The 26,131-nt window shown below is 38.1% G+C and overlaps 1 protein-coding gene across 3 annotated transcripts; it reads left to right on the top strand.

Moving 5' to 3' along the window:
* Positions 1 to 898: 898 nt before the first annotated feature.
* On the top strand, positions 899 to 25,283 carry LOC308338144 (alcohol dehydrogenase E chain). Of its 3 annotated transcripts, none has more exons than XM_080796136.1 (11): positions 899 to 1,236; positions 2,065 to 2,198; positions 6,988 to 7,056; positions 10,664 to 10,765; positions 11,259 to 11,397; positions 13,089 to 13,176; positions 13,273 to 13,492; positions 15,666 to 15,926; positions 17,946 to 18,081; positions 18,710 to 18,848; positions 22,260 to 25,283. In XM_080796136.1, exons 3-11 carry the CDS (start codon positions 7,039 to 7,041, stop codon positions 22,282 to 22,284), a joined length of 1,128 nt encoding a protein of 375 aa, XP_080652262.1. In that variant the 5' UTR covers positions 899 to 1,236; positions 2,065 to 2,198; positions 6,988 to 7,038; the 3' UTR covers positions 22,285 to 25,283. The 3 variants fall into 3 exon arrangements, with proteins under 3 accessions (XP_080652262.1, XP_080652263.1, XP_080652261.1); XM_080796137.1 differs by having other exon boundaries at positions 6,985 to 7,056; XM_080796135.1 differs by lacking the exons at positions 899 to 1,236; positions 2,065 to 2,198 and having other exon boundaries at positions 6,637 to 7,056.
* Positions 25,284 to 26,131: the final 848 nt, after the last annotated feature.

Here is a 26,131-nt window from a genome sequence, read left to right as displayed (position 1 = left end):
TAACCGACTGGGCCACCCAGGTGCCCCTGAAGTAAGTGCAAATGTAAACCACACTAAAATAACACTATACCCAATACACTGGCTAAAATTTAAAAGACTGACAGTCTCAAGTGTTGATGGGGATGCAGAACAATGGGAATTTACATGCAGGGCCTGTGGGAGTGTAAAATGGCAAGAGTGGCCATTTTTCATAAAATTCAATATCCACCTACCACACGACCTGCAAATCTACTCCTCAATATTTATTCAAAAGAAATGAAAACATATGTCCACAAGAGAACTTGTCTGCAAGTGTTTCTAGTGGTTATTTTCCTACCGTCCCAAACTGCAACAACTGAAATGTCCATCTCCCAGTAAATGGATAAACAAATTGTGGTAAATCCATGCTATGGACACAGTCTAACAATAACAAGGAGTAAACTACTGATATCCACAAGATACTTACATCTCAAAAACTGCAGAGGCTAAACACAAAAGAGGGTGTACTGGCATGATCTTATTTATATGAAATGGTAGAATAGACAAAGCAATCTATATTAACAGAAAGCACAACAATGGTTGCCTGGCACTGGGTATATGTGGGTGGATTGACTGCAAAGGAGCCTAAGAGGAACTTTGGGGGGTGATGGAAATGTTCCATATCTTGTTTGTGGTGGATTTAGAGATCTATTAATTGGTCAAAACTCATTGAGTATACACAGCATGGGTGCATTTTTCTGTGTGTAAAGTTGACATCAATCAAGTTAATTTTAAAAATAAATAACTAAACTGCTCAAAGGGGCCCAGAACCCTCATACCTGATAAACGCCTACTGCTTAAGTTGTAATCTTTGGAATGTCCCTGTAGGAGGAGAAGACACCATGTGTCTTATAAATAGCCCATGAACTCCTCTAAACCCATCCTTCTATTTTTATTTGAGCCTGGGGAGAGGGGCAGGGGAAGGGTGGTGTCTTTGAACTCTCTTTTATAAAGGAATATACTGCACTCCAGCCTTTCTTTTAGAGTCTACTTTACCAAGGTCTGAATTTAGACTTAGGAGAAAAACTTATTCCTAAAGTTGTTTTTTTAGCATTCTTCCCTTCTCCTCTCTGCAACTTAGATTCCAAACAAGGCATTTCACAGAGATACTTACTTTTAACATTAAAGTAAACAATATTAGTTCTGTTTTGAGACTACAGTGATCTACTTTAAGACAACTAGAGTCTGCCAAGATTACCACAATTCCTGGATTTCCAGGTGAGTAGTAAATCAGAAACATCAGGCTTACATAAGAATGATCTTGCTTTTTCTCTGAATTGCCTTATAATTGAAAAGAAAATTTCTTATGTTTGTTGACATAGTAAATGCCTTAAAAAGCTTACCTGGACAATCTTTCACGCAGCTGTGCAAACCAGGATTTTTTTTTTTTTTTAATTTCCACTTAGCATGCAGTTTACACCAATAAGCATGTTCTCTCTCTGTTGTTTATGCTAGCAGCACACAGAATGTCTTCTGGATTTTAAGTCAGAGAAAAAAGAAAAACACCCAAGTCCACATTTATGACCATTAAACTCTACAAATACCAATTTGATTAAAGCTATAGTATAACTATGGCACTTTTCATTCTTTCTCATTCTGATAATTCTATCTGTTCTTATGCAATGGCCCATTTCCAGGTTCTTGCAAGTTTTATAGAAATAAAACTTCAATGCAGTCACTGCTTTCAGATCTTTCAGTGGATACTTGATTAAGGTTTTGTTCTACTCATTTCCTAACAAAATTAAATATTTAACTATTATGTAATTATTGAATATGGACTTTGATTCATTCTAACTCAGCTTCTGAGAGTAATTTTCTTATGAGTCTGTCAAATTTTTTAAATCACGTTAGCCTTTTCTTTTTCTAATCCTAGACCAGCTTATATATTATTCATAAAGTAGTAAAGGTTAGCTAAGTGATACTTTGTACTACTCTTTATAGTTAACTGTCACAATATCACTGAAATAGGTCACAACCACCAGAACTACCTGGCAAGAAGTTAACAAGTTCTAACTCTTGAAACTCTGAGGTTTGCTCTCTTCCCAGGAAGCCTTTTGGAGCTGACTAAATCTCGGTCCCATCCAGGGTGTCCACGAGCCTCTGTTCGGGCTCACACGGAAGAAGAAGCAGGGCAATCCCATAATTAACCACCTGAACTAGCACCCTTCTGAAAGCAAGGGGTAAGCTATTATAACCACTCTGGGATAATAGTTAATGTCTCTGGCACACTGAGATGTGTTATTATCAAGCTGTCACTGTTCAAGCTGTAGCAGAGGTCTGAACTGGGCCATGAACTTATCAGTCATCCTAGAAATATTATCTACAATTTCTCAGGAGACTAACAGGCATGGTAAGCAAAAAAAAAAAAAAAAGAAAGAAAGAAAAGAAAAGAAAAAAAAGAATCAGGTCTCCTGTTTCCATGAATATAAGATGTATAAATTCAGAGGTGACAATTTGGGGGCCAGCCAGCCAAAGTAGAAGTTCTTAATCTTAGAAATTAAATTTTTCATTGTCGGCACCCTGCTGCTCATCACCCCAGGCTTCAATTCCACGGCACCTCCTGCCCGAGACCTGCCACTGAAGATGAGGCATCAGTGCTAGGTTAACTGGTACCCCCAAGCCCTAGGAGGACTGTGCAGGCTTTGGAAACCCTATGCCACCTGTGCCTTCATGTAAGAAGAGGTTTGAAGCTGGAAGGAGAACAAATACAAAGAGATAGGAAAAAGGAAAAATGGGCCGGGGAGAGAAAGAGAGTAGTGTATCAACACATTCACTATATGAATAAGAGGAGTCCCAGAATGAATGAAAGAGCAGAGAAGGCAGGGTGGGAGAGGGAAGGAAGGAGTGAATGTGAATAAAACAGTTTAGGTAAATTTTCTCGAACTGAAAAGTTAATCCTCATTTTGTTTAAAACCACTGCATGCCAGAAAGACAGCATGCTCCTTTAGTCTGACCCAGAACAGATCACTGTAAAACTGTAATGTGGAGGAGGAAGAAAGGAGCTGGGAAGGAAAGGGTGGAGGGTGAGACCACAAGCCGGGGAATGCGGCAGCCGCCAGAAACTAGAAAAAGCAAGGAATGGAGTCTCTCTTCGAACTTCTGCTGACACTTGATTTCAACCCAGTGATAGTGACTTCAAATCTTGGGCCTCCAGAACTAGGGGAAAATAAAACTCCACTGTGTTAAAGCCTCCCGGTTTGTGAACATTTGTTACAGCAGCCACTGGAATTCAATACCACAGGTTGCCCCAGGGGCAGAGCACACCCAGGCCATTCTGGAGCAAGTCAAAGCTCCAGGTGGGATTTCTCCACAAGACAAAATCGCGGGGGGGGGGGGGGGGGAATGCTTGATGGCATCTATTTGTCTTAAGTGGTGAATTAGACCACTGGAGACACTTTGGGCATTGAATTGGTTTAAGTATAAAAACAAAACCAAGCTAGTTTTTTTTTTATTATTATGCATCAATAATATTTATTTTTCTTAATTTAATTTAATTTAATTTTCAGTGTTTCAAGATTCATTGTTTATGCACCACACCCAGTGCTCCATGCAATACGTGCTCTCCTTAATATCCACCACCAGGCTCACCCAACCTCTACCCTCCTCCCCTCCAAAACCCTCAGTTTGTTTCTCTAAGTCTTCATCTCCCCCTCCAAGTTCCCCCAACTCACTTCTCCTCTCCAACTCCCGATGTCCTCCATGTTATTGCTTATGCTCCACAAGTAAGTGAAACCATAGGACAATTGACTCTCTCTGCTTGATTTATTTCACTCAGCATAATCTCCTCCAGTCCCGTCCATGTCAATACAAAAGTTGGGTATTCATCTTCTGATGGAGGCACAATACTCCATTGTATAAATGAACCATATCTTCTTTATCCATTTGTCTGTTGAAGGGTATCTTGGTTCTTTCCACAGTTTGGTGACTGTGGCCATTGCTGCTATGCACATTGGGGTACAGATGGCCCTTCTTTTCACTACATCTGTATCTTTGGGGTAAATACCCAGTAGTGCAATTGCAGGGTCATAGGGGAGCTCTATTTTTAATTTCTTAAGGAATCTCCACATTGTTATCCAAAGTGGCTGCACCAACTTGCATTCCCACCAACAGTGTAAGAGGGCTCCACTTTCTCCACATCCTCTCCAACATTTGTTGTTTCTTGCTTTGTCAATTTTTGTCATTCTAACTAGTGTAAGGTGGTACTGATGATGTTTTAGAATATAAGTGAGGTTCGGTGGGGTGAGGTCCAGAGCCAATGACCAAGAAAGAATTCTTGAGACATCTTCAGTGCAAAATAGTTTATTAAAGCATGGGGACAGGACCCATGGGCAGAAAGAGCTGCTGCTCCGGGGCTGTGAGGAGTGGTCCATTATATACTTGCCAGTGGGAGGGGGTCAGGGATGGTGTAAGTGTCTAAGGAATTTTGGAAGCAAGGTTTCCAGGACCTTGAGGGGCTGCAATTGTTGGGGAAAAGGTTATTCATTACTGGTAATAAAACCTTTGTCCTGAGACCCTTTAGATCAGTGGGCCATATTCTTAGGGATGATTGTCAACACTATCTTGGAGGGTTTAGAGATAAAGGAAGTTTCCAAAGAAATTGTTAAAGTAGACTTACGGGATCCTGGTTGGGGGTCGGCCTCGGTCAGACTAGGACAGCCCTTTGCCCTTAGCGAAGCCTTAAGGTGGAGAATCCCTAGAGAAATATCACTCTGCCTGTTTCAAGGGCTTGTCAGTGGGTAAGGAAATTTAATAATTTTTCTTCTGCCTCTGTTTTCCACATCAGTATCTCAGTGTGGTGTTTGATTTGAATCTCCCTGGTGGCTAATGATGATGAACACTTTTTCATGTGTCTGTTAGCCGTAAAACCAAGCTAGTTTAAAAAAAAAAAAAATTAACCCAAGGGGAAAGCAGAATTGCTTAGGTAAAGGGAGAAAACAAAAACAAAAAACACTGTAAACTACACAGCTTACCCGTAAGCAGCATTCACATAGTCCTAATAATACAAATTATTCTGTTAGTCCTTTGAGAAGCAGAAGAGAAGTAGAGTATTTTTGTGGTAATGTCAGTCTCAAATTTTCATCCTCCAAAATGTGAAGTTAACAGATATGCACAAAGAAAAACCAAGTCAAGAATATAGGCATACTACTTAGAGATGTGGAAATAAAAAACAATATAGTAAGTTTCAAAAGTTGAAATCTGTGGCTGCTAGGGAAGAATAAATGTAGGAAGAAGTAGGAGGGTCAATACTGCTGCTTCCCTTAAGAGGTTGCTTCTTTTTTCCTTTTTAATTATTTTTATTAACATATAATGTATATTTTAATGTATATATTTCTGTGATTCATCAGTCTTACACACTTCACAGCACTCACCATAGCACATACCCTCCCCAATGTCCATCACCCAGCCACCCCATCCCTCTCCCCCCACCCCCCCCCAGCAACCCTCAGTTTGTTTTGTGAGATTGAGTCTCTTAAGAGATTATGTAGAAAAAACTTTTTGCCTACATATAGGCCTGTATAATTTTGGTAAAAATGAAAATGAAAAATCAAAAACTAGAAAAATGATGAAGACAAAAGAGTTGGTCATATTCTAGGACTCATAGAATACAAAATAAATGGGAATTCTAAAACAAATTTCATAGCCTTGAGCAAATAGGTGGTTGTGGCTGTTCATCACATTTTCAGTGACTTTATCATATCAGGATTCAAAAGGTACTATATTTTGAACCTCTTGCAAGTGCTCCGGAAAACTGCTGGGAGGCACATGGACAGTGTGCAGAACAGTGCAGATGAGGCCTCCATTCAACCTGTAACAGAAAAGAGCAACTGGGCCCTGTTAGTCGTCTCTGCACTTCTCTGTTGATGATTCTGGATCTTTTCCTTTCTTCTCAACCTCCTTAAACATACTCATTCCAGTGCTTTCTGTCAGCAAACTGTGACCATTACAAAGACATCAACTCTGTCTGCGTAAATACTTTCGTTTCCTTGAGAATGCACTTCCAGGAGGACTCTTGCTGAGAAGAACTGTCTTAGTTTCCAGTAAGGGAAATAGAAAACTATTTCAAACAAAGGGGATTTAATACAGAAAACTGGTGGCACAATTTCTGGAAAGCTGAAAGATCACAAAAGGCAATGTTAAGGCCACACAGAACATTAAGAACATTCAGCCCCTGGAGTGCTCGGAGAACAAGAAGAAAGTGGTAATAAGGTAGTCAGCACTGAAACCTTAGCGAGTAGCTAATATGCATCCAAGTTTGTCCTATTTCAGGCTCTCTTTTAAGTGCTTTAAAAGGATGATCTGTTTTCCTCAGCCAACTCCTTGAGGTTAGTCATCCCCATTTTATAGATAACAAAACTGAGACCAAAGACAGTTAAATAAAAAATCCAAGTGTACACAGCTGGTAGGGTTAAGGTCTGCCTGGGGTGCCTGGGTGGTCCAGTTGGTTAAGCCTCTGCCTTCAGCTCAGGTCATGCTGCCAGGGTCCTGGGATCAAGTTCCGCATTGGGCTCCTTGCTCAGCAGGGAGCCTGCTTCCTCCTCTGCCTGCTTGTGCTTTCTCTCTCTCTCTCACAAATAAATAAATAAAATCTTTAAAGATTAAAAAAAAAAAAAAGAAGTTGGACATTAGTGCAGGCAATGAGAAAACAGAACTCTGAATACCCTATGTGGGATTGAGAGAGAAGAAATACAGAATCCAGGAAAAAGAGGGAGATTAAAATTTATATATAGCAAAATCAATCAACCTAATGAAATCAATCAACCTAATGAAATCAAGATATTAATTGAAATTGGCATATTGCAAACAAAGTCAGGGTGTGAATGCTGGCTCGGTGACCTTTTCTTTCTGATTTGACTTGGCTGGAGAATAAACTGAGGAGATTGGCTTAAAAACCTCAGATCACGTGGGTGCAATGGGTTGTTACTGAAGCAAACAATCTGTGTAATGTATCAACTTTATGTACTCAAGCAGAAAACAGTATAAGGATTCACCAGTCTCCTGCCTTGAAGAGAAAACGGAACCATGAGCACAGCAGGAAAAGTAAGCAAAAAAACTTTTTTTTCCTTTTGGAAATATATTCTTATTATAAAATACACAAAGAGATAGTATTAATGAATAATTTAAAATTCACATGAAAATTAGAAATAATATGTACTGAAATACAACAACATTATGTGCTTCAATATGCTATTCTATTACACTACAATGAAAATAGGCTATTCCTCTGTTAAGAGTACTTTATAGACTGTGACAACACTGGGACATATTTCTTACAAATTATTTTGAAGTATAAATTATAGTACACTTATAGTTGATGAGTTTCAGAACACTTTTTTCTAAAAAATTTAGCTCTTTGTACACCTGAGTGTCCTGTCTGAATTCAATTTTAAATGTTATGCAATGGCAATTTAATGTTTCCTACAGCATTTGCTATAACTTGCGGAAGTCACAAGAGAAAACTAAAAGTGCCTTCATGAAATCATGCAAAATACCCGTTTATGCATTGTCTCCCCGTCTGTTCAATTAAAAGGAAAAATATTTTTCAAATTGTCTTGTTAATAATTGGCTTATGCAAAGCTTCTTGTAAAAACCAGTGGAGGGTTTTTTTTTTTTTCCTGCAGAATTGGGTGATCTTTAAATTTAATTTCTATTTCTTAAAAAAAAAAAGGCAATTTCTAAATATCTTTATCAAGAATGAATAGCATCTGTTCCTAATAGTCTTGACTTCCTATATTAATGTGCAGTAGATATGGCCAATCACTAATAATTTGCAAACCTAAAATTCTATGTTCTTAATCAAGAAGTTATCTTTATATTAAGAAACCATAATTTAAATGTGCTATTTTTTGTAATCATATTTTTAGGAACACAGGGAAGTTAAATCTGACAAAAGGTCTATGACAGGAATTTGATTCAGAGAACTTTATCCTTTGAAGCTTCCTATGAAATCTCTTACAAAAAGCATATTGATTTCAAAGCGTTAGAATCATCAAGGTTAAGCAAGCCAATATCAGCATGCAAATTCTGAATTAAAAGGGTCTTATTGGGGCGCCCGGGTGGCTCAGTGGGTTAAGGCCTCTGTCTTCGGCTCAGGTCGTGATCCCAGGGTCCTGGGATCGAGCCCACATCGGGCTCTCTGCTCCATGGGGAGCCTGCTTCCTCCTCTCTCTCTGCCTGCCTCTCTGCCTACTTGTGATCTCTGTCTGTCAAATAAATAAATAAAATAATTTTTTAAAAATTAAATAAATAAATAAATAAAAGGGTCCGATTGTGGCATAACCCAGGAAATTTCCATAGAAATCATACAGAATAATGTCTTTTCCGTTTTTTGTTTTTTGTTTTTTGGGGGTTTTTTTTACAAAAAAATAGTAAGAGTGACACAGTTTGAATCACTTATTAGCACTGGGAACACAGATCACCGATTCCAAGTCTTCCATGGTTTCGCGTCTATTTGTTCAGTGTGCTCACAGGGGGCAGAGAAACACGCATGTGGTCATACAACATAAACAATTCATGTTGTTTAACTGCTCAATTGCAAAAGCCTGTGCAGCTGTTTCCAGTATAGGTGTTATGCTAGGAGTGGACCCCACCCACAGTATGCTATCTTGCTTAGAGAAATTAAAGATTCAGAGGTTTCTACACACACTGTGATACAACACTCCTGTTGTATCAGTAAGATCTTCTGGAAATCACACAGGTCACCAGCTGTCAGTTTTCTCATTGCAACTCCCTTTATTTTCATTCATTACTAGTTACCCTTTACAATGGCATTAGGTTTCAAATGAAGAATAGTTAGGAAAAAGGAAAGTTAAATATGTCAAAACTCAGCTTAAAAGAAGGAGGTCAGAGAGCAAAAGTGTAAACCAAATGTATTAATGAAAACAATCCTCTCTCTTTGGATGCAACATCAATCACTTTTAGCTTTGTGCAACACCATTTATGTTTATCCTTCCTGCATTCTATTGTCCTCAAATGCTAAGAGGCAATAATATCTATTTTATAAGGTGGTTGTGAGAACTTACTAAATCAATACTGTAAAACACTTAGGATAGTGCCTGGCACATAGAAATAATTCAATAAACATTAGTCACTGCTATTATTACTGTTGCTGCTACTACTATTTAACCTTTGTTAATCTTTCACTACCATGGGGTAGCAAACAAATAAAGTTGGATGATTCTTTTTTAAGTTGGATTCTCTGGACAGCCAGCTTTGTGACTTTTGGGAAAATTATTCAATTAATTACTGAGTCAATTGAGCTCAATCTTTTTAGCTGTAAAATAAGACCAAAAATTCAATAATACTGCCATGGTAACATCATTGCAAGGTTTACAGATCAAGCATGTAATTCACCCAGAACAGAACCCTATAATTAGGACCTATCTACTATTAGTGTGTTATTTCCAAGAGCTTTCACATTTTTTGTGGCATTGACCATAGCAAAAACCTTGCAAAGTGGAAGGATTTGACATATAAATAATGAAAATGAGTTGTCAGAAGGATAAATTTCTATTGAAGATTTTTTTTTAAACATATTTGCAATTATATCAATTCTTTCTGGGAAAAACTCCCTTACCTGTATAAGCTTTGCAACAATGAAGACAAGTTTTTTTGTTGTTGTCATTGTTGTTTTTTTAAGAGAAGGAACACAAGCAGGTGGAGTTGGAAGAGGCCTCCGGCTGAGTGGGGAGCCCGACCGTGGGACTCCATCTCAGGACCCTGGGATCTCAGGACCCTGGGATCATGACCTGAGCAGAAGGCAGACGCTCAACGACGGAGCCACGCAGGCGCCCCAAGACAAGTTTTATATTACATTTCCAAGCACTAAAAACATGTTTTCACCTTTTTATTTTTAAGAACTTCCATGAGTCAGCTGTGCAAGCTAGAAATTCAAGCACACCATTCTCCCATTTTTAAATATATATGTGCAAATTTGGGTGGGTGTGAGCGGGTGTATACAGCTATAACCTCGGCAATTTTTGTTGCAAATCTAATATGGGAGGAATTTCTACACATAAATTTGATGAAAAAGACAGTACTACCAAAGCTAACTGTCAAATGAGTGATGCAAACAAGTAGCACACACAAACAGTAGGGAAAACAAAGTCAAAGGAAGAGAACGGGCAAATAGAGAAAAAGAAGGCATTGTAGGCAGGGAGGCAAATGTGCAAATGTGCAAATCATAAAGTTAGATCATCTGGGCTTCAGCAGAGAATTGAGCAAGAAGGCAATAGATTTCATGTGAATAGCACTACACCTGTCAGCGAAATTATTTCGATTTAGAACTTTGTGCACTAGCCAACAGTTGTGGATAAACAACCAATTTAAGGACCACATTAAGAAATATGAGGAAGAAACATCCCTTGGAAAAGAAAAACCAACATAAAGAGGCCTAAAAGAATATATTCCCTTTTATCTCAATATCTCATTATAGTTAATTCTGTTTCTCTTTTCTTATGTTATTGCTTTGCCTGTTGTTTAAAAAGGTATTTTTATTCTCTTTGTAAATCAGAGGTCCTTCATTTCTATGGAACCCTTGTTAGTTTCCAGACATGGAGATAGATGTTGCACATAACAAAATGAAAGTCATTCTCCTTGACGTTAAGAGTGGGGAAAAACTGGTATCATCGTTCTGTTCAATTTCCAGGTAATCAAATGCAAAGCAGCTGTGCTATGGGAGATAAAGAAACCCTTTTCCATAGAGGAGGTCGAGGTCGCACCACCTAAGGCCCATGAAGTTCGTATTAAGGTGAAACATTTTTCCATTTCTATTTAGTTTTAGGTTTAAAAATTTCAGAAAATGGTAAAATTGGAAATAAGCAAAAATCCATTAAGAGGCACTTTTTATATGGTGATCCAAGCAGTGGAATTACATTTATTGTCAAGGAAAGATGTACATACAAATCATCAAATTTTTAAGAAGGAACCAAGGAGTATATACAGTATAATCCTAATAAAATAAAAAAAAAAGAACTTATGCGTTTGTACAGGAAAAAAGCACAAAGGGATATACATCAAGATTTTGAAATCAATTAGCATCAGATGGTAGAACTTAAGTGACAATTTTCTTAGTGTTAACCTGAAATTTCTACTTCTATAAAAAAGGATATATTCTTGTATATTAAATAAGACTTAAATATTTCAGAAACAACTATTTTATGGACTATTCCAAATTGTTTGATGAGGAAAAGGAAAGGGTCCTAATCTTTTCTAAATCTAAATATCCTCCCTTTATTGTGTAGATGGTGGCCTCGGGAATCTGTCGTTCTGATGATCACGTGGTTAGTGGAGCGCTTGTCACACCTCTCCCTGTAATCTTGGGCCACGAGGCAGCTGGCATTGTGGAAAGCATTGGAGAAGGAGTGACTACTGTAAAACCAGGTACAGAATTCACACTTAAGGAATGTGTCTCAGTTCAGGACCCCAAGATCATCCAGCCTGGAAACACCTTACAGAAGGTCATGGCAGAGCTGGGACTAGAACATAGGTCTCCTCCTTTCTTTCCTCCCTGTCTGACTCAGACATGTGTGCATTCATGCACTTATAAATTCTCTCGTTTAGCAAGTGCCTTTTGAGCATCTACTAGATTTCAGACACCAGGTTAGATCCTGGGGACACATCAGGATTGAAAGACATGCAGTGCCTGCCAAAGTTAGAGTTCATAAACAAATAATTTCCATTTTGCTGAGTATTGTCTTCTGTCAGGTCCAAAAAGAATGACAAATGAGACAAAATACGAAAAATTAAGACTATGTCCTGATCCTCCAAATCAGTGTGTGGAAACTGCTCCATGCTGATTTCATAGGATGGGGGCCATGAGTCTATGATTAAATCAACATGATCTCCTCTTAGATGGGAAGAGGAGCCCATTCACTGATTTCCTCTTCCAGTATGGCCTCCCATCTTGAACATGAAATGAATGAGACAGTCTAGATGGAAGGGAAGGAAGTATACCCAGCAGAAAACATCCTGCCATAAACAATATCTGTTTTAGTACCTTTAAAGTGGTTAAATGTGATTGGTGACAAAGTACTACTTTATCTTTAATATTTATTTTATCCTATAGGATATCCTAGTTTAACAATTAAGGGGTGAATACATAGAAAATTTCCATGCCATCATCTCCATATAAAATTTATGTATTAAATGTTATGACCTAACCACTTTTCTGGGTCTTGTGGATAGGTCGCTTAGGTGATTAAAAATAAAAATTCTGTCTAATTCTAAAAAATCACTTTAACAGTAAATGTGGCCTCCCCCTTACCAAATACTTAATTGACCTATCAACAGAAAATAATAAAATAAATCATCTGGTTTGAGTTTCAGTTCTTAATCTTTCCTTTAGTTAGAAATAAATTAATAATAAATGACACACTTACTTTTTACCCCTGTTCCTTCTACCAAAACAGAAAAAATAATTTACCAATTTGGTTGCCAGATACAAACATTTGAAAGTCAGTTTTTTTCCTCAAAGAGCATGCCTAACTCATTGTTGAGGTCTACAGAGGGATTTGGTGAATTCTTTTTGTTCCATTTTTGTTAGTTTTCCTTTAAAAAAACAAAACAAAATCCTAAATGCATAGTCATTCTGAAAAGCCAAGAAATGGTTGCTGAAATATGCATTTTTACTTCATCCCAAACTATTAAAACTACTGAGGTCTACCAGGCATCTAATGGAATGATGGCAGCCTGCTCACAGCTGAAAGTTGTATTTACAGTTACCGTGAGAATATTTAAGGTTTAATTATCAAGGATTTATGAGATGGTATGTATAAAATCCCCAAGAAAAAAGGCACCCAATGAAAGAGAACTATTAACACAGGAGAAATAGTCCTTTAAATCCACATTGTTTCCTATATTCACATTTCCTCTTTGGGAATCTTCAGGCACATACAAACCCAGGCCATTAACGGTGCTGGCAGGGAGGGACCGGTGACATGGTGGTGACTGAACTCCATTTCTTGGAGATTTTCCAAAGACACATACCTCTAATACATACACATAAGCTTCCAGTTCTTACTCCCTTAATTCCTGAGTAGAAATTTAAGAAGAATGTGTTTTGTACCTTCCAGGTGACAAAGTCATTCCACTCTTCACGCCCCAGTGTGGAAAATGCAATGTTTGTAAACACCCGCAAGGCAACTTCTGCTTGAAAAATGAGTAAGTTTCTGATACTCTCCTTACACAGCCAATGGATTTGTGCATCAGTTATGTCCCTGTCTCATGCCCTCTGTGTCTATGTGTTGTACTGGCCAGTCTGAGCAAGCCTCAGGGGTTCATGCAGGATGGAACTACCAGGTTCATCTGCAGAGGAAAGCCCATCCACCATTTCATCAGCACCAGCACCTTCTCCCAGTACACAGTGGTGGATGAGACTGCAGTGGTCAAGGTCGATGCAGCCTCACCATTGGAGAAAGTCTGTCTCATTGGCTGTGGATTTTCTACTGGGTATGGGTCTGCAGTCAACGTTGCCAAGGTAGGAATGACAATGGGTGATAAAATTGGTTATACTCAGACTATTAGGAACTAAAAGGAGAGCCACTTCTCATAGTAATCAGAGATCACTCTTCATAGATTTGCCGGTAGCTTTCTGCCTTGTTACCACAATAACATTGATATACTCTACAAAATTTAGGTTATCAGTTATGAGCACAAAAATGGCCTCAGAAGGAATTGAGGAGCATTTCCTAGAGAATTCATCTGTTTACCACAGATGAAAAAGCTATTGATGCTTAGTTAGGCAAAAGTAAAGTTGTAATTTTCACAATTATAATTACAATTATTCTCCTTTACTTGTTCTTTATGTGATCACTAAATTTTAGAGCTGGGAGCTCATTTAGTAATTTATTGTATTGCTAGCACCAACATGCATCAGGTAGAGTAGGTTCTGCGAGCTTCTGAGGCAGCAGATGTCAATGAGATGAAGGAGTTGCCTCTGAGGAGCATCTAGCCCACGGATCCTCTACTCCCAGAATTCAGACCAGCAGTAGATTTCAAAGCCTTATCTGGCACACCTCCAAACCGAGAATCAGCAACCCACCCACTCTGTGGATCCCTGAAAGGGAAGTAATGAAACTTCAATAATGCATTTGGCATTTAGTCCAGTCATTATGGGATTTCACTGCTGCATCTCGTCTGCTGCCAACACACACACACACACACACACACACACACACACACACACACACACACACAGATTTTAAAGGTGGCAGATTTTAAAGAGCAATTCTTTAAGGCCCCTCTTTCAAAAGATTGGAAATCTCGCAGAATCCCTTCATTTTATGAAATGGAGGCTCAGAGACATAAAGCTATTTGCTGAAAATCTCACAGCTGGTTAGTGTGAGAGCAGCCACTAGCCTTTCTCTCAAAACTGCTGAACCTTAGGGGCACCTGGGTGGCTCAGTGGGTTAAAGTATCTGCCTTCAGCTCAAGTCATGATCTCAGGGTCCTGGGATCAAGCCCCACATCGGGCTCTCTGTTCAGTGGGGAGCCTGCTTCCTCCTCTATGTCTCTGCCTGTCTCTCTCCCTGCTTGTGATCTCTCAGTGTCATATAAATAAATAAAATCTTTTTAAAAATTGCTGAATCTTAAATCATGATGCATAAATACCTTCACCTTTAAATAGGAATCACAAGTCTCAAATTTTTCTAAGTAAGGTAAAAAGTGGTGTTGTATCCCACAGAATGATTACTTGGGACAGAAGAAATAGAGTCAGCCACCCGGGAGGCTGACTATAGCAGTTTAGATTTACTAACAGACCAATTTAAATCATTGAGAGCACTTGTTTTCCAAATTTCTCTGGCTCTAGCACTAAGTGCCTTGTGCGATTACATCATCTGTTTGGGCAAAGCAGAAGCAAGGGCACCCATAATAATTAATCTCAGCCATTAATAAAATACAGACCAACTTTTCAGTGCACTATTGTTTATTAGTACATTCTTAAAAGCAGGGATAACAACCCACAAGATCACAGCAGTCTCAATCTGTATTATCTTAGTTATCTGTTAAATTTCCCCTTTCTCAGGCTTTCCTCTAAACTAAGGATAACTTTTCTATGTTTCACAGCTCATTTCTGCTCTTGTGATACTGGTCATGATACTGAAAGCTAATGAACCAAGGAATTAATTATTGAGGATCTGTTTGGATTATTTTTCAGTATTGCAGAATAATCTTTTCCACTTATTATTTCATTTCCCCAAACTTGCATTTCTGTGTGTGATATAATAAAGCTGGGCGTTGATGGATTTGAGCTATTAGATTCTCTTCAAGATGGGAGTCACTGGCATTTAGAGCTTAAAGATCATCCAATGCACTGGCTCCAAACTTGGGCTTCCCATTGGAGTCATCTGGGAGCTGGGTCCCACCAGCAGAGACTCTGATGACATTGATTATGAACCATGACCTGGGCATGGAGATGTTTTAAAGCTCCCCGAGTGAGTCTGACGTCCAACAGAGTCTAAAAACCACTCATCTAGTTCAACCCCCTTAATTTAAACACAAAGCAACTAAAGCCAAAAGAGATTTGACAGCTAGTTGGACCTAAGAGTTTGAACAGCTTCTCATAACGGACAAGGCATGACACTTTCCTCAGCTTCGATACTTTCTAGTAATCATTATTTAATCCATTCTTGCATTTTCTGTAAATACAGGTCACCCCAGGCTCCACCTGTGTGGTGTTTGGCCTTGGAGGAGTAGGCCTGTCTGTGATCATAGGCTGTAAAGTAGCAGGAGCAGCCAGGATCATTGGGGTGGACATCAACAAAGACAAATTTGCAAAGGCCAAAGAGGTGGGTGCCACTGAGTGCATCAGCCCTCAGGACTACAAGGAGCCCATCCAGGACGTGCTGAAGGAAATGAGTGGTGGTGGTGTGGATTTTTCATTTGAAGTCATTGGGCGGCTTGACACCATGGTATGTAACAGGAAATGCCCTGAGATACCGGTTTCTACATTCCAGAGTGTACTTTTAGGCAGCAGAATATAAATATTATATATAAATCATATTTTTAAAACAATGAATGGTGGTTTTCTATCTCCTGTTGGTTACCTGGGATATTCAATTTATTACCATGAGAAATCTTTAATTCCATCTGCTAAGCAAATCCGTCTCAATAGTTCCCCTTTAGAGAAGGAAGAGGATCTTTTTTCTTTTTAATTAAGCCATTACAAATTTACTTTGTTAATTTTTAGTAAAAAATTTCAAATTCAAGTAAAAATAGATAATATAAATTCTGTTTTCAGACTGCCAAGTTTGACTTTTCCCTACATTCTTAACAAAAATGGTTTAACAATTTTTTATGTTTTAATAAGTTTTGATTTCTTTTCATATATCATACTTTGGCCAGAAGGGATAATGGTCAGTTTTAGACCAGTATCATTTTATTAACAGAAAATATTGCATTTTGCCATTTACCACACTGCCCCATTTTGCCAGAGCAGACAGCACAGTGCCTGGCACATAGTTAGCACCCAATATCTATGTGTTGGGCTGAATACTTTAGAAAGTCAAAAATTTTTTTCCACCAAAAAAATTTAAGAGATATATATCGCATAGCATGGTTTATAAATTACATGAGATAACACATGTAAAATACCTAGCACAGTGTCACCTGTCAGATGATAAGGCCCATAAACAGTAGCTAGTATTATTGACATGCAATACTGTTTTTTTTTTTTAAGATTTTATTTTTATTTATTTATTTGACAGAGACAGAGAGAGCACAAGCAGGGGGAGCAGAGGGGAAGTGAGAAGCAGACTCCTTGCTGAGCAGGGAGCCCGATATGGGACTTGATCCCAGTACCTGGGATCATGACCTAAGCCAAAGGCAGATGCATAACCATCTGAGCCACCCAGGGGCCCTGCAGTACTGTTTCTGATCTTGCAGTGTTTCTATCACCTTTGGAATATACAAAACACTACTTTCAAATAATTATAAATATCATCAATTGCAATGAGGAACACATCTCCAGTTATAGTCCACCTAACCAGAATTCTCTAGAATCCTACTGAAACAGTCTCCAGAAACCAACAAATCCACCTTTTGAGGTTCTCCAGTAAATCCCAGGAGTATTGTAATAGGGAGCACTGCCCTAAGAGTTAAGCTCTTCATAGCCTTGACTTGGGACAATATGCCAACTTCAGAGGACTGAAGTTCCAAGAGAATCCAACTTTATTCAGGGTCGTAGCATTTCTCCTTATGCCTTTTTTCTGTTGTTTTCTCTCTCTTTTCTTTTGTGAACTTGGATTGTTACTTCATGTAAAGATACCAAATACCCAACAGCCACATGTTCTGAGGTTACCTGGTCTCATATACATCATATTCTGAAATCAAAGGATGAATCCTTATGTATTGCTGGTGTGGGGAGGTCCTCAACAATTCTCTTACAATAGAACATGTTTAAAAACTTGACTGGAGGGGGTAGTCTTCCTTGTGAAGTTCCAGGAGACCATCAAGTGGATAAGAGACCAATTTTGATCATGTAATTGACCTTATATCTTGTTTGCCATCAAAACACATGGTTCAAAGTACTGCATTCAAAATATCGACTTGATAAATAAATGAAAAATTACTCAATCAACTCATAGACTGCCTGAGAGCCATGTGATGACAAAACAATAATTTTACTTGAGGACTCAGACTTCATATAGATATGTTTGTCATGATGTTTGCCTCCATTATTTTATAAGGAAGAATTATGCATACACAAATTATTCATCCACTGGTCTCACTAAAAAAAAAGATTTTCTGGACATTTCCTAAAATCACAGCACGATTCTAGGCACAATGGGGAATAAAGAAACAAAAGACATTATCTCTTCCCCGAACACACTCACAATCTAACTAAATCAGTATTGCATGATACCATGCATCATGAGTGGGAGCTATCAGAAAATTTACTTTAATGATGCTAAATACTAATTTTATTCCAGGTGGCTGCCTTGTCCTGCTGTCAAGAGTCCTATGGTGTAAGCGTCATTGTAGGAGTACCTCCTAATTCACAAAATCTCTCTATGAACCCCATGTTGCTATTGACTGGACGTACCTGGAAAGGAGCAATTTTCGGTGGTATGTAGTTAGGCTGATGGCTGAATTCTTATTAACCTCAGGAGTTCTTCCCTTTTACAAGTGACAAAACCAGGTTTTAAAAAGCAACATGGTTAAAAATAAATTCACATTCCTTTATAAGCTATAAGCTCTAAATCAACTAGATTTTTGAATCTGATGCACACAGAAGGTCCAAAGACACAATTTTTGGTGTTCCCATAAGCTACCTAGAATCTTCCAGTACCCTTCTTTTATACCCATGATGGCACAAGGCACTGAAATACCTCACAGGACCCAGGAAATCCAGAGCGGTCATTCATGTGTGCTCTCATCGCCTAAAATTAGGCTAAATTTTCTCCTTGATTCTGGGAATAAGCACCTATGGTATAATTTCACTATGGAGAGCTAATAATTAAGAACCCTAGTTTATCCAGGTGGATTTAAAAAAAAGTCTAACATGGCAAAACGATATTGAAACACTATCTCTTATTAGCCTCAGTAATAGTATGTGTGGTATGTAACAGTAATAGTGCTATGTGGGACATAGCACTTTCTATAAACTTTCCTCTTAATTCTGCTTGGAAAGTCTCCTCTCCAATACTCCTCTTACCCATAGCTGAAACTTATGATGGTGTCGTTTTCTTTTCAGGCTTTAAGAGTAAAGATTCTGTCCCCAAACTTGTGGCTGATTTTATGGCTAAGAAGTTTCCACTGGATCCATTAATAACCCATGTTTTACCTTTTGAAAAAATAAATGAAGGATTTGACCTGCTTCGCTCTGGAAAGAGGTAGATATTAAATTTCTTTTTAGGGTGGGTCTGGGTCAATAGAGAAAAAAGGTGAAAGAATGAAAAAATACCGGAGTTCCTTGTTTCTCCGTTCGTAGTTCAGTCTTTGGATATAAAGAACAATTAAGATTGTATTGTGAGAAACTAAAACAATTGCTTTCTTACTTCCTTTTCTGCTGAAACCAAATTATTTTGGTTACAGTGACTCTGAATAATTAGAGCCACTCAGCTTTACTTACTAAAGAAGAGTCACCCTTACAAGGAAAAGAATCAGTCACACAGTCTTAACTATGACTTGAAGTCACTGCAGACTCTGCCTGGCCACCTAAAAAGGTTGACCTTTAATGGCTACAAATAAATTTAAATTATATTAAGGGCCTATTTCATTAAGGAAGCAGGTAGAACTACCTGGATATTTTTTTCTAAACAGATATCACTAATTTTTTCATTTAAAAGCACCATTTTTGGGGGGCGCCTGGGTGGCTCAGTGGGTTAAAGCCTCTGCCTTCGGCTCAGGTCATGATCCCGGAGTCCTGGGATCGAGGCCCGCATTGGGCTCTCTGCTCAGCAGGGAGCCTGCTTCCTCCTCTCTCTCTGCCTGCCTCTCTGCCTACTTGTGATCTCTATCTGTCAAATAAATAAATTTAAAATAAATAAATAAATAAATAAATAAATAAAAACACCATTTTTTTTTTTTAGTTTACGAAGAACTTTTCACAACTAAAAATTATAGGCATAACTTAGAGGTATGGTGGGCTTGTCTCCAGACCACTGCAATAAAGCACATATGCAGTAAAGTGAGTCAAAGGAAGTTTTTGCTTTCCCAGCGCTTATAAAAGTTACTTTTCACTGTACTGTAGTCTAGTAAGTGCGCAATAGCAGTATGTCTAAAAAATAGTGGACATACCTTAGTTAAAAAATATTGTGTTGCTAAAAAATGCTAATCCTCATCTGACCTTTCAGTGAGTTGTAATCTTTTTGCTGGTGGAGGGTCGTACCTCAGTGTCGTTGGCTGCTGACTGATCGGGGTGGGGGTTGCTGAAGTTTGTGGTGACTGTGGCAATTTCTTAAAATAAGACCGCAATAAAGTTTGATTCTTCCTTTCACTAGAACACTTAGAGACCACTGCAGTGTTATTAATTGGCCTAATTCAATATTGTTTTGTCTTGGGTGATAGTCCCAGGAAATAGAGAGAGATGGGAATGGCCAGTAGCAGTCAGAATACACACAATACTCATGAATTAAGTTCACCATCTTCTATGGGCGCATTCATGATAGCCCCAAAACAATTACATAATACATAACAATTACCTAATAACATCAAAGATCACTGATCACAGGTTACCAGACCAAATATAACAACAATGAGAAAGTTTGACACATTGTAAGAATTACCCCAGTGTGACACAGAGACAGGAAGTGAGCAAACACTGTTGGGAAAAGTAGTAATGGGAGACTTGCTCAACACAGTCGCCACAAACCTTCAATTCATAAAGAACGCAGCATCTGCGAGGAGGAAGAGTGAGGGATGCCTGTGTTGTAAAGGGGAATGCTCTTTTTAATTTTTTAATTTTTTTTAATTATTTATTTGTTAGAGAGAGAGCGCGCGAGCGAGCACAGGCAGACAGAGACAGAGGGAGAAGCAGGCTCCCTGCCGAGCAAGGAGCCCGATGTGGGACTCCATCCCGGGACGCTGGGATCATGACCTGAGCCGAAGGCAGCCGCTTAACCAACTGAGCCACCCAGGCGTCCCGGGAATGCTCTTTTAAATGCTGAAGTCTTACATTTTCTTCCAAAATTAGGAAAAGAAGCCTATTCCATTTCCTACCTCTAACATTTAACTATAATGACCACCTAAGAAGAATTTTGTCATCTGCATTTATACATGAGGTGGATAACTTGAACTAGGCAGTTATAGCTAACTCCTACCTTCTAGTTGCATCGCCCATACTTTTTCAGCTATTGCACACTTCTCATGAGGTTTTCAACTTTAAATAAATTTCTTTAGCACCCACACTCATAACATACTGGACAGTCTGACAAATCCTATTGAGAAAGGAGAGCACCAGATTTCATCCTTTCTGGAAAGTAATTTGGTTAATTTGCATCAGAAACCTTTAAAAAAACTTAGATCCTTAGTCCCAGCAATTCCATTTCTGGGAAACTATTCTACAGAAATAATCAGAGACACAGATATACATCTGTTTAAGCACACTCATCTACTATCTATATTATCAAAACTTGGAAACATACTAAAGTCCAGCATTGAGGGGATGGTTAAATAAATTTCAACAATGTACTAGAAACCAATGAAGCCATTAAAAAGAAGTTATTTCATGAAATTTGGAAATTCTCATATTGTAATTTTAAGTTACAGAATTGAGAATGCAAACATATACAGGATGACCCCAAGTTTTCAATAGGAGCAGTAAAAAATTGACATGCTCTAAAAAAAAGTTGATCAAAATTCAAGAAAATATTAGCACTGATTATCTGTGGTATGAGATTACAAGTAATTTTTATTTTCTTCCTCACACTATCTTTGTTTCTAAAATTACATATATTTTCCTTATTAAATATAAGAATATATACATATATGTATGTATTTAAGGCACAAAGACCATCTTTTTCTAAAAGTATATATCCATCAGAAGATAGTTTTTAGGAAGGACATTAGTTCCAGTGTAAGTATTACATTTCTAATCTCCACAAGAATGAAGTTTCTGAATACAAATCAACTTTATTATCTATTTCTAAGAATCCTTCAACATTTCTTTATCAAAGCTCTATGAAACCTTCAAGATGGTCTTTATATTACATTTTGGTTCCTTTAGGCAAGTTATCTATCATTTTTTAATTTCTGCAACTTTGTATTTAGGTTTAAATTCTCACACCCCACACTATATATGTGACCTAGAACAAGTTATAAACCTCTCTCTCAGTGTTTTTAATCTCTAAAAAGGAAACATTATGACCTGCCTCCTAGCATGGTTGCTTCAGTTGAGGTTTAAATGATAAAATATACAAAGAGCATTTACAGAATATGTGACAAACAGAAAGAACTTATTACATGTCATTACCCATTGTTGTTTTGCCTTATTATGCCAGATACGCACGCTCTCCAAAGTGATTTTTAGAGGATGTTCATACATAATGAAGCCTAAATGACAGTCCTACTCAGGATGTTATGATTGAGCTTAAGGCAGGAGAACACACAAGAGAGGACCAGCAAAAGAAGACCCACCATACTACTTGACTTGACGTGAATGCACAGGGATGTGAACAAAGTAGAGGGAACCACAAAGAACTTCTCTCTGCGACAATACTGAAAGTTCCTTGAACTCTCACATGGAAGAGGGTGGGTTATCTGAGCAGTAAAACAACTAATATATCCCTTATTTCTTGTTGCAGCATCCGCACCATCCTAACATTCTGAGACCATATGGATGCCTTCATTGCAGCAGGCTTTTGGCTCGTGAACCTTCTGGAATGAGCAGAAAACAGCATCACCAATTCTGTTCTTCAGAGATGCAGTCAACAAATCATGCATGAGAGCTATCCAAAATAAACAAATATTCATGTGAAATCCTTTTTCAAGCCAATGTTTAAAATTCAAGTGAGAGCTAGATGAATCATTAGCTGCATAGTTGAGTCCAGTAAACTTTCTTTCTTAATCATTCTACTCATGTTGAATTATGGCACCTTTCCATTGAGGAAAAATAGGTATTTCTTTGACTTCTTGCATTTCTTGTACCTGTGCCGCCCTTACTCCCTGAAACCTAGAGGAGGAGGTCTTCATTATACTTTTTATGATACATAATAACCTCCAACATACATATGATGAGCTACTGTGCTTGAACTCTTCTATTTCTATTTCCACTGTCTATATTTTCCTTTTTATGAAATGTACCAAAGTCCTAAGGGAAACGCTATCGTCTGGGAAAGGATACACTTAGATTTACCAGTAGGGAAGGTCTAGAACTTCTATATGCAGGGAATTTCTTTTTTTTTTTTAATTGAAGCATAGGGGTGCCTGGGTGGCTCAGTGGGTTAAAGCCTCTGCCTTCAGCTCAGGTCATGATCCCAGAGTCCTGGGATCGAGCCCACGTCCGATTCTCTGCTCCGCGGGGAGCCTGCTTCCTCCTCTCTTTCTCTGCCTGCCTCTCTGCCTACTTGTGATCTCTGTCAAATAAATAAATAAAATCTTAATAAATAAATAAATAAATAAATAAATTGGAGTGTAGCTGACATACAATCTTATATTAGTTTCAGATGTACGATATAGTGCTTCAACATTTATGTACATTATGAAGCAATCATCACAATAAATTTAGCTACCATCAGGTACCATACAAAGTTGTTACCATATTATTAACTATATTCTAAAAACAAGGAATTTTTTAGGGAAATGTCACATATTTTTATATGACAGAGGGAAGTACACTTATTGCTTTTCATACTGTTCACAGTGAATATATCATTATTCTTTAAAATAGAAGCAGTTTCATGCTACATGTGATAAATATGAGGTTCAAATATTAAATGTGAAAACTGAACTATTCCTGGAACCATATTCAAAAGTCTGTAATTTTTTGGTACTTTATTGGCTACACAGTTAATTATTACAATTAACTAAAAATGAGTCATAAGGTAATTAAAAGGTAATATGGTGGCTTGAAGTGTAGGGATCAGAATGAAGCAGCTGTGGACCCAACATATAAAATGGGGAACTAAGAAATGCACAAACATCCAAAGTGATAGATTTTTTTTAAGTAAACATATATGCATATACAGATGTGCATTTTCAATCTAGAAGTTTTCTAGTAACTATCATGTCTTAAATCTATAATCCTGGAATTAATGTTATTTTTTTGAATATGCAAGAGCCTGTGGTACTTACTCATTTGTCCATGCTTTCCCACTCTCAAGGGAAGATTTGCATTTTAAGCTCTATCTCCAGATGTACTCTTTTATGGAGTTTTGTCTCTCTCTAAAAGTGTTATTTGTTTCTGTGTCTACAGTTTGTTTGATATTGTGGAAAGGACTTCAGACTGAGAGCAAGTGGTCTAGCACCTACATAATGGTGACCTTCCCTAAGTCTCTCAACCTTTCTGAGGCCGTTTCATCCATTGCTTTAAAGAATTACTCAAAACACAAGGCCCACGAAAACTTTTTGTTTGTTTGTTTTAAAGTATAAAAGATTAATTTAGTGCCTTTGACACACTTTTGATTGTGGCGGATGTACGGTATCAGCACTAACAGATCACACAGATACAAAGAACTCTAGCTTATGACAATATTAAGGGTTTATCCCAATTCTGCAGAACAGCTTCTAAAAGATGCTGTGAAGGCCTCAAAGCAGCATGCTTCAGATAAGAGATTCTCCATAGACTGAAATGTCGAAGACCTAACATCTATGTGTTGACTATTAACCAATGATGTGTTTCCTATTAACCAACGATCGAGTATGGCACATGCACCTCACCCCTCAGGACCACACGCACCAGGTGATTCTGGATTTTCTGTAGGCCAGGGCAGAGCAGATAACACCTGTCCACACCCCTATCTGACACATAGTTCACAGTCTCAGACCAACCCTTTAGTCACAACAAAAGTGGAAGGAAAAGAGAGGGACTGCTTTTTCACCAGTGCAGAAATGTGGAGGGGAAAGTAGCTTGCAAACAAAATGTGAATCAGTGTGATAAAATGATGCCCGTGTCAGCTGGACTTTCAGTGAACACCGAACCAGCAACTCTTAACAATCAACACCATTCACCCAGATACCCCTGAGGTTTCGGTTCTGTCCCGCAGACAGCCTGACCATTGTACTTCTTTGTGCCTGTCCCTAACGTCTCAATGCATTGAGAGATGATGTATATCTGATATATTCCCTTGAAATAAATTGCCAGCAAACTTTCTAACTTTTTAACTATTGAAAAAGAGATTAAAAACTTTTGCTTAAGTCATGCCCAAATTATGGACTGTGCCTCTTATTTTTAGAAATCATTTCTTACCTTTAAAATTTTCAAAGAAAAAAAACTGAGGTACTGGTGAAGTCTCCACATAAATGTGTTCTCTTTTCTCCATGCTGCCAATAGGCCAAATCAAAAGCCATCGCCCTGCCCCCCAAAAAATGTGTTCGAGAACATGTGTAGATGAGAGAATGAGATTTACAGATCTCAGTCTTTGTTTCATGAAGCTACCAAACTTTTTCATTCTACACCTGAAACTTATATTACACTGTATGTTAACTAACTGAAATTTAAATTAAAACTTGGGGTGAAAAAAAGTTACACTTTTTCTCTTTGTTATAGAATTCAGTGATTGTAAAAAGAAAAATGAAGGTTTTGTTGTATTTTTGATGCTGGCATGAGGTTTACTTTGTCAATTTTTTTCATATATCTGTGTATAAAAAATTCTGTCCATTGTTTACTATGAGATTAGCATTATGTTTTGAGGTAAACAGAAAAATTTATATTACTTGATAAACTATTATAAATTTTAAAAGGTTTCTTTACCTAAATTAACGTAATGGACCAATAAATCTTTAAAAAAACAACAAACAAACAGATTACTCTACCAGGCCAACACAGCTTCATAAAGATTAGACAATATGATGCTAGTGATAGGGCTCTGTCAACTGTGGAGTGCCATGTACACATAGGGCATAGTTTAATTGTTTTGTCAAAGAGTCTGAGGGAGATATTTATGGTCAAGGCAGCTTTCAGAATGGTCCTAAGAAAACACCATGGAATACTATGGGTCCCATATTACTCAGCACACCAGTGTTTTATGCTGGTGCTGCCAGAGAATGAAGGCATGGTTCCAAATGCACACATCATAAGAGTGGGCATAAAATCCTACTGGTTGCCCAGAGGCCTATAATCACCTCCAACACTCCTTCCTCCCAGGGTATGGGTAGCAAGTGGAGAGTAAGACAGAGCATGTCACTGAGTGGCACAGTCCTCCATGGGGTATCTGTGGGGGGAGTTGGGGGTAGGTACCTTCTGCACCCAGCACTGGATTGACATTGGTGGGAAAGGAGGCAGGTTGAAATCAAAGTTTAAAAATGGTATCCTGATGAGGCTATAATGGTGCATATGGTCACGGTGTCCTACTGGTCTCTAGCAATGAAAATTTTGACTCTAGAACCAAAAATTTCCATATTGCTGGTCTCCTTTTAAAAAATATAACTGTGAATATACATACCTTGCACTGACTTTTATCCAGCCCCAAAATGCTGAGTCAAATTAAAGAAAATTTTCAGTTTGCAGAGAAATAAT

Source organism: Martes martes (assembly GCF_963455335.1).
Source record: "Martes martes genome assembly, chromosome: 2".
NCBI lineage: Eukaryota > Metazoa > Chordata > Mammalia > Carnivora > Mustelidae > Martes > Martes martes.
This window is presented reverse-complemented; position numbering and strand designations above follow the sequence as displayed.

What these genes read in the sequence shown, in the direction of transcription:
- LOC308338144 (XM_080796136.1), top strand. An exon ending in CCCATGAAGTTCGTATTAAG is followed by an intron (nt 10,766 to 11,258) that starts GTGAAACATTTT and finishes TTTATTGTGTAG; the next exon opens with ATGGTGGCCTCGGGAATCTG. An exon ending in CTGCAGTCAACGTTGCCAAG is followed by an intron (nt 13,493 to 15,665) that starts GTAGGAATGACA and finishes CTGTAAATACAG; the next exon opens with GTCACCCCAGGCTCCACCTG.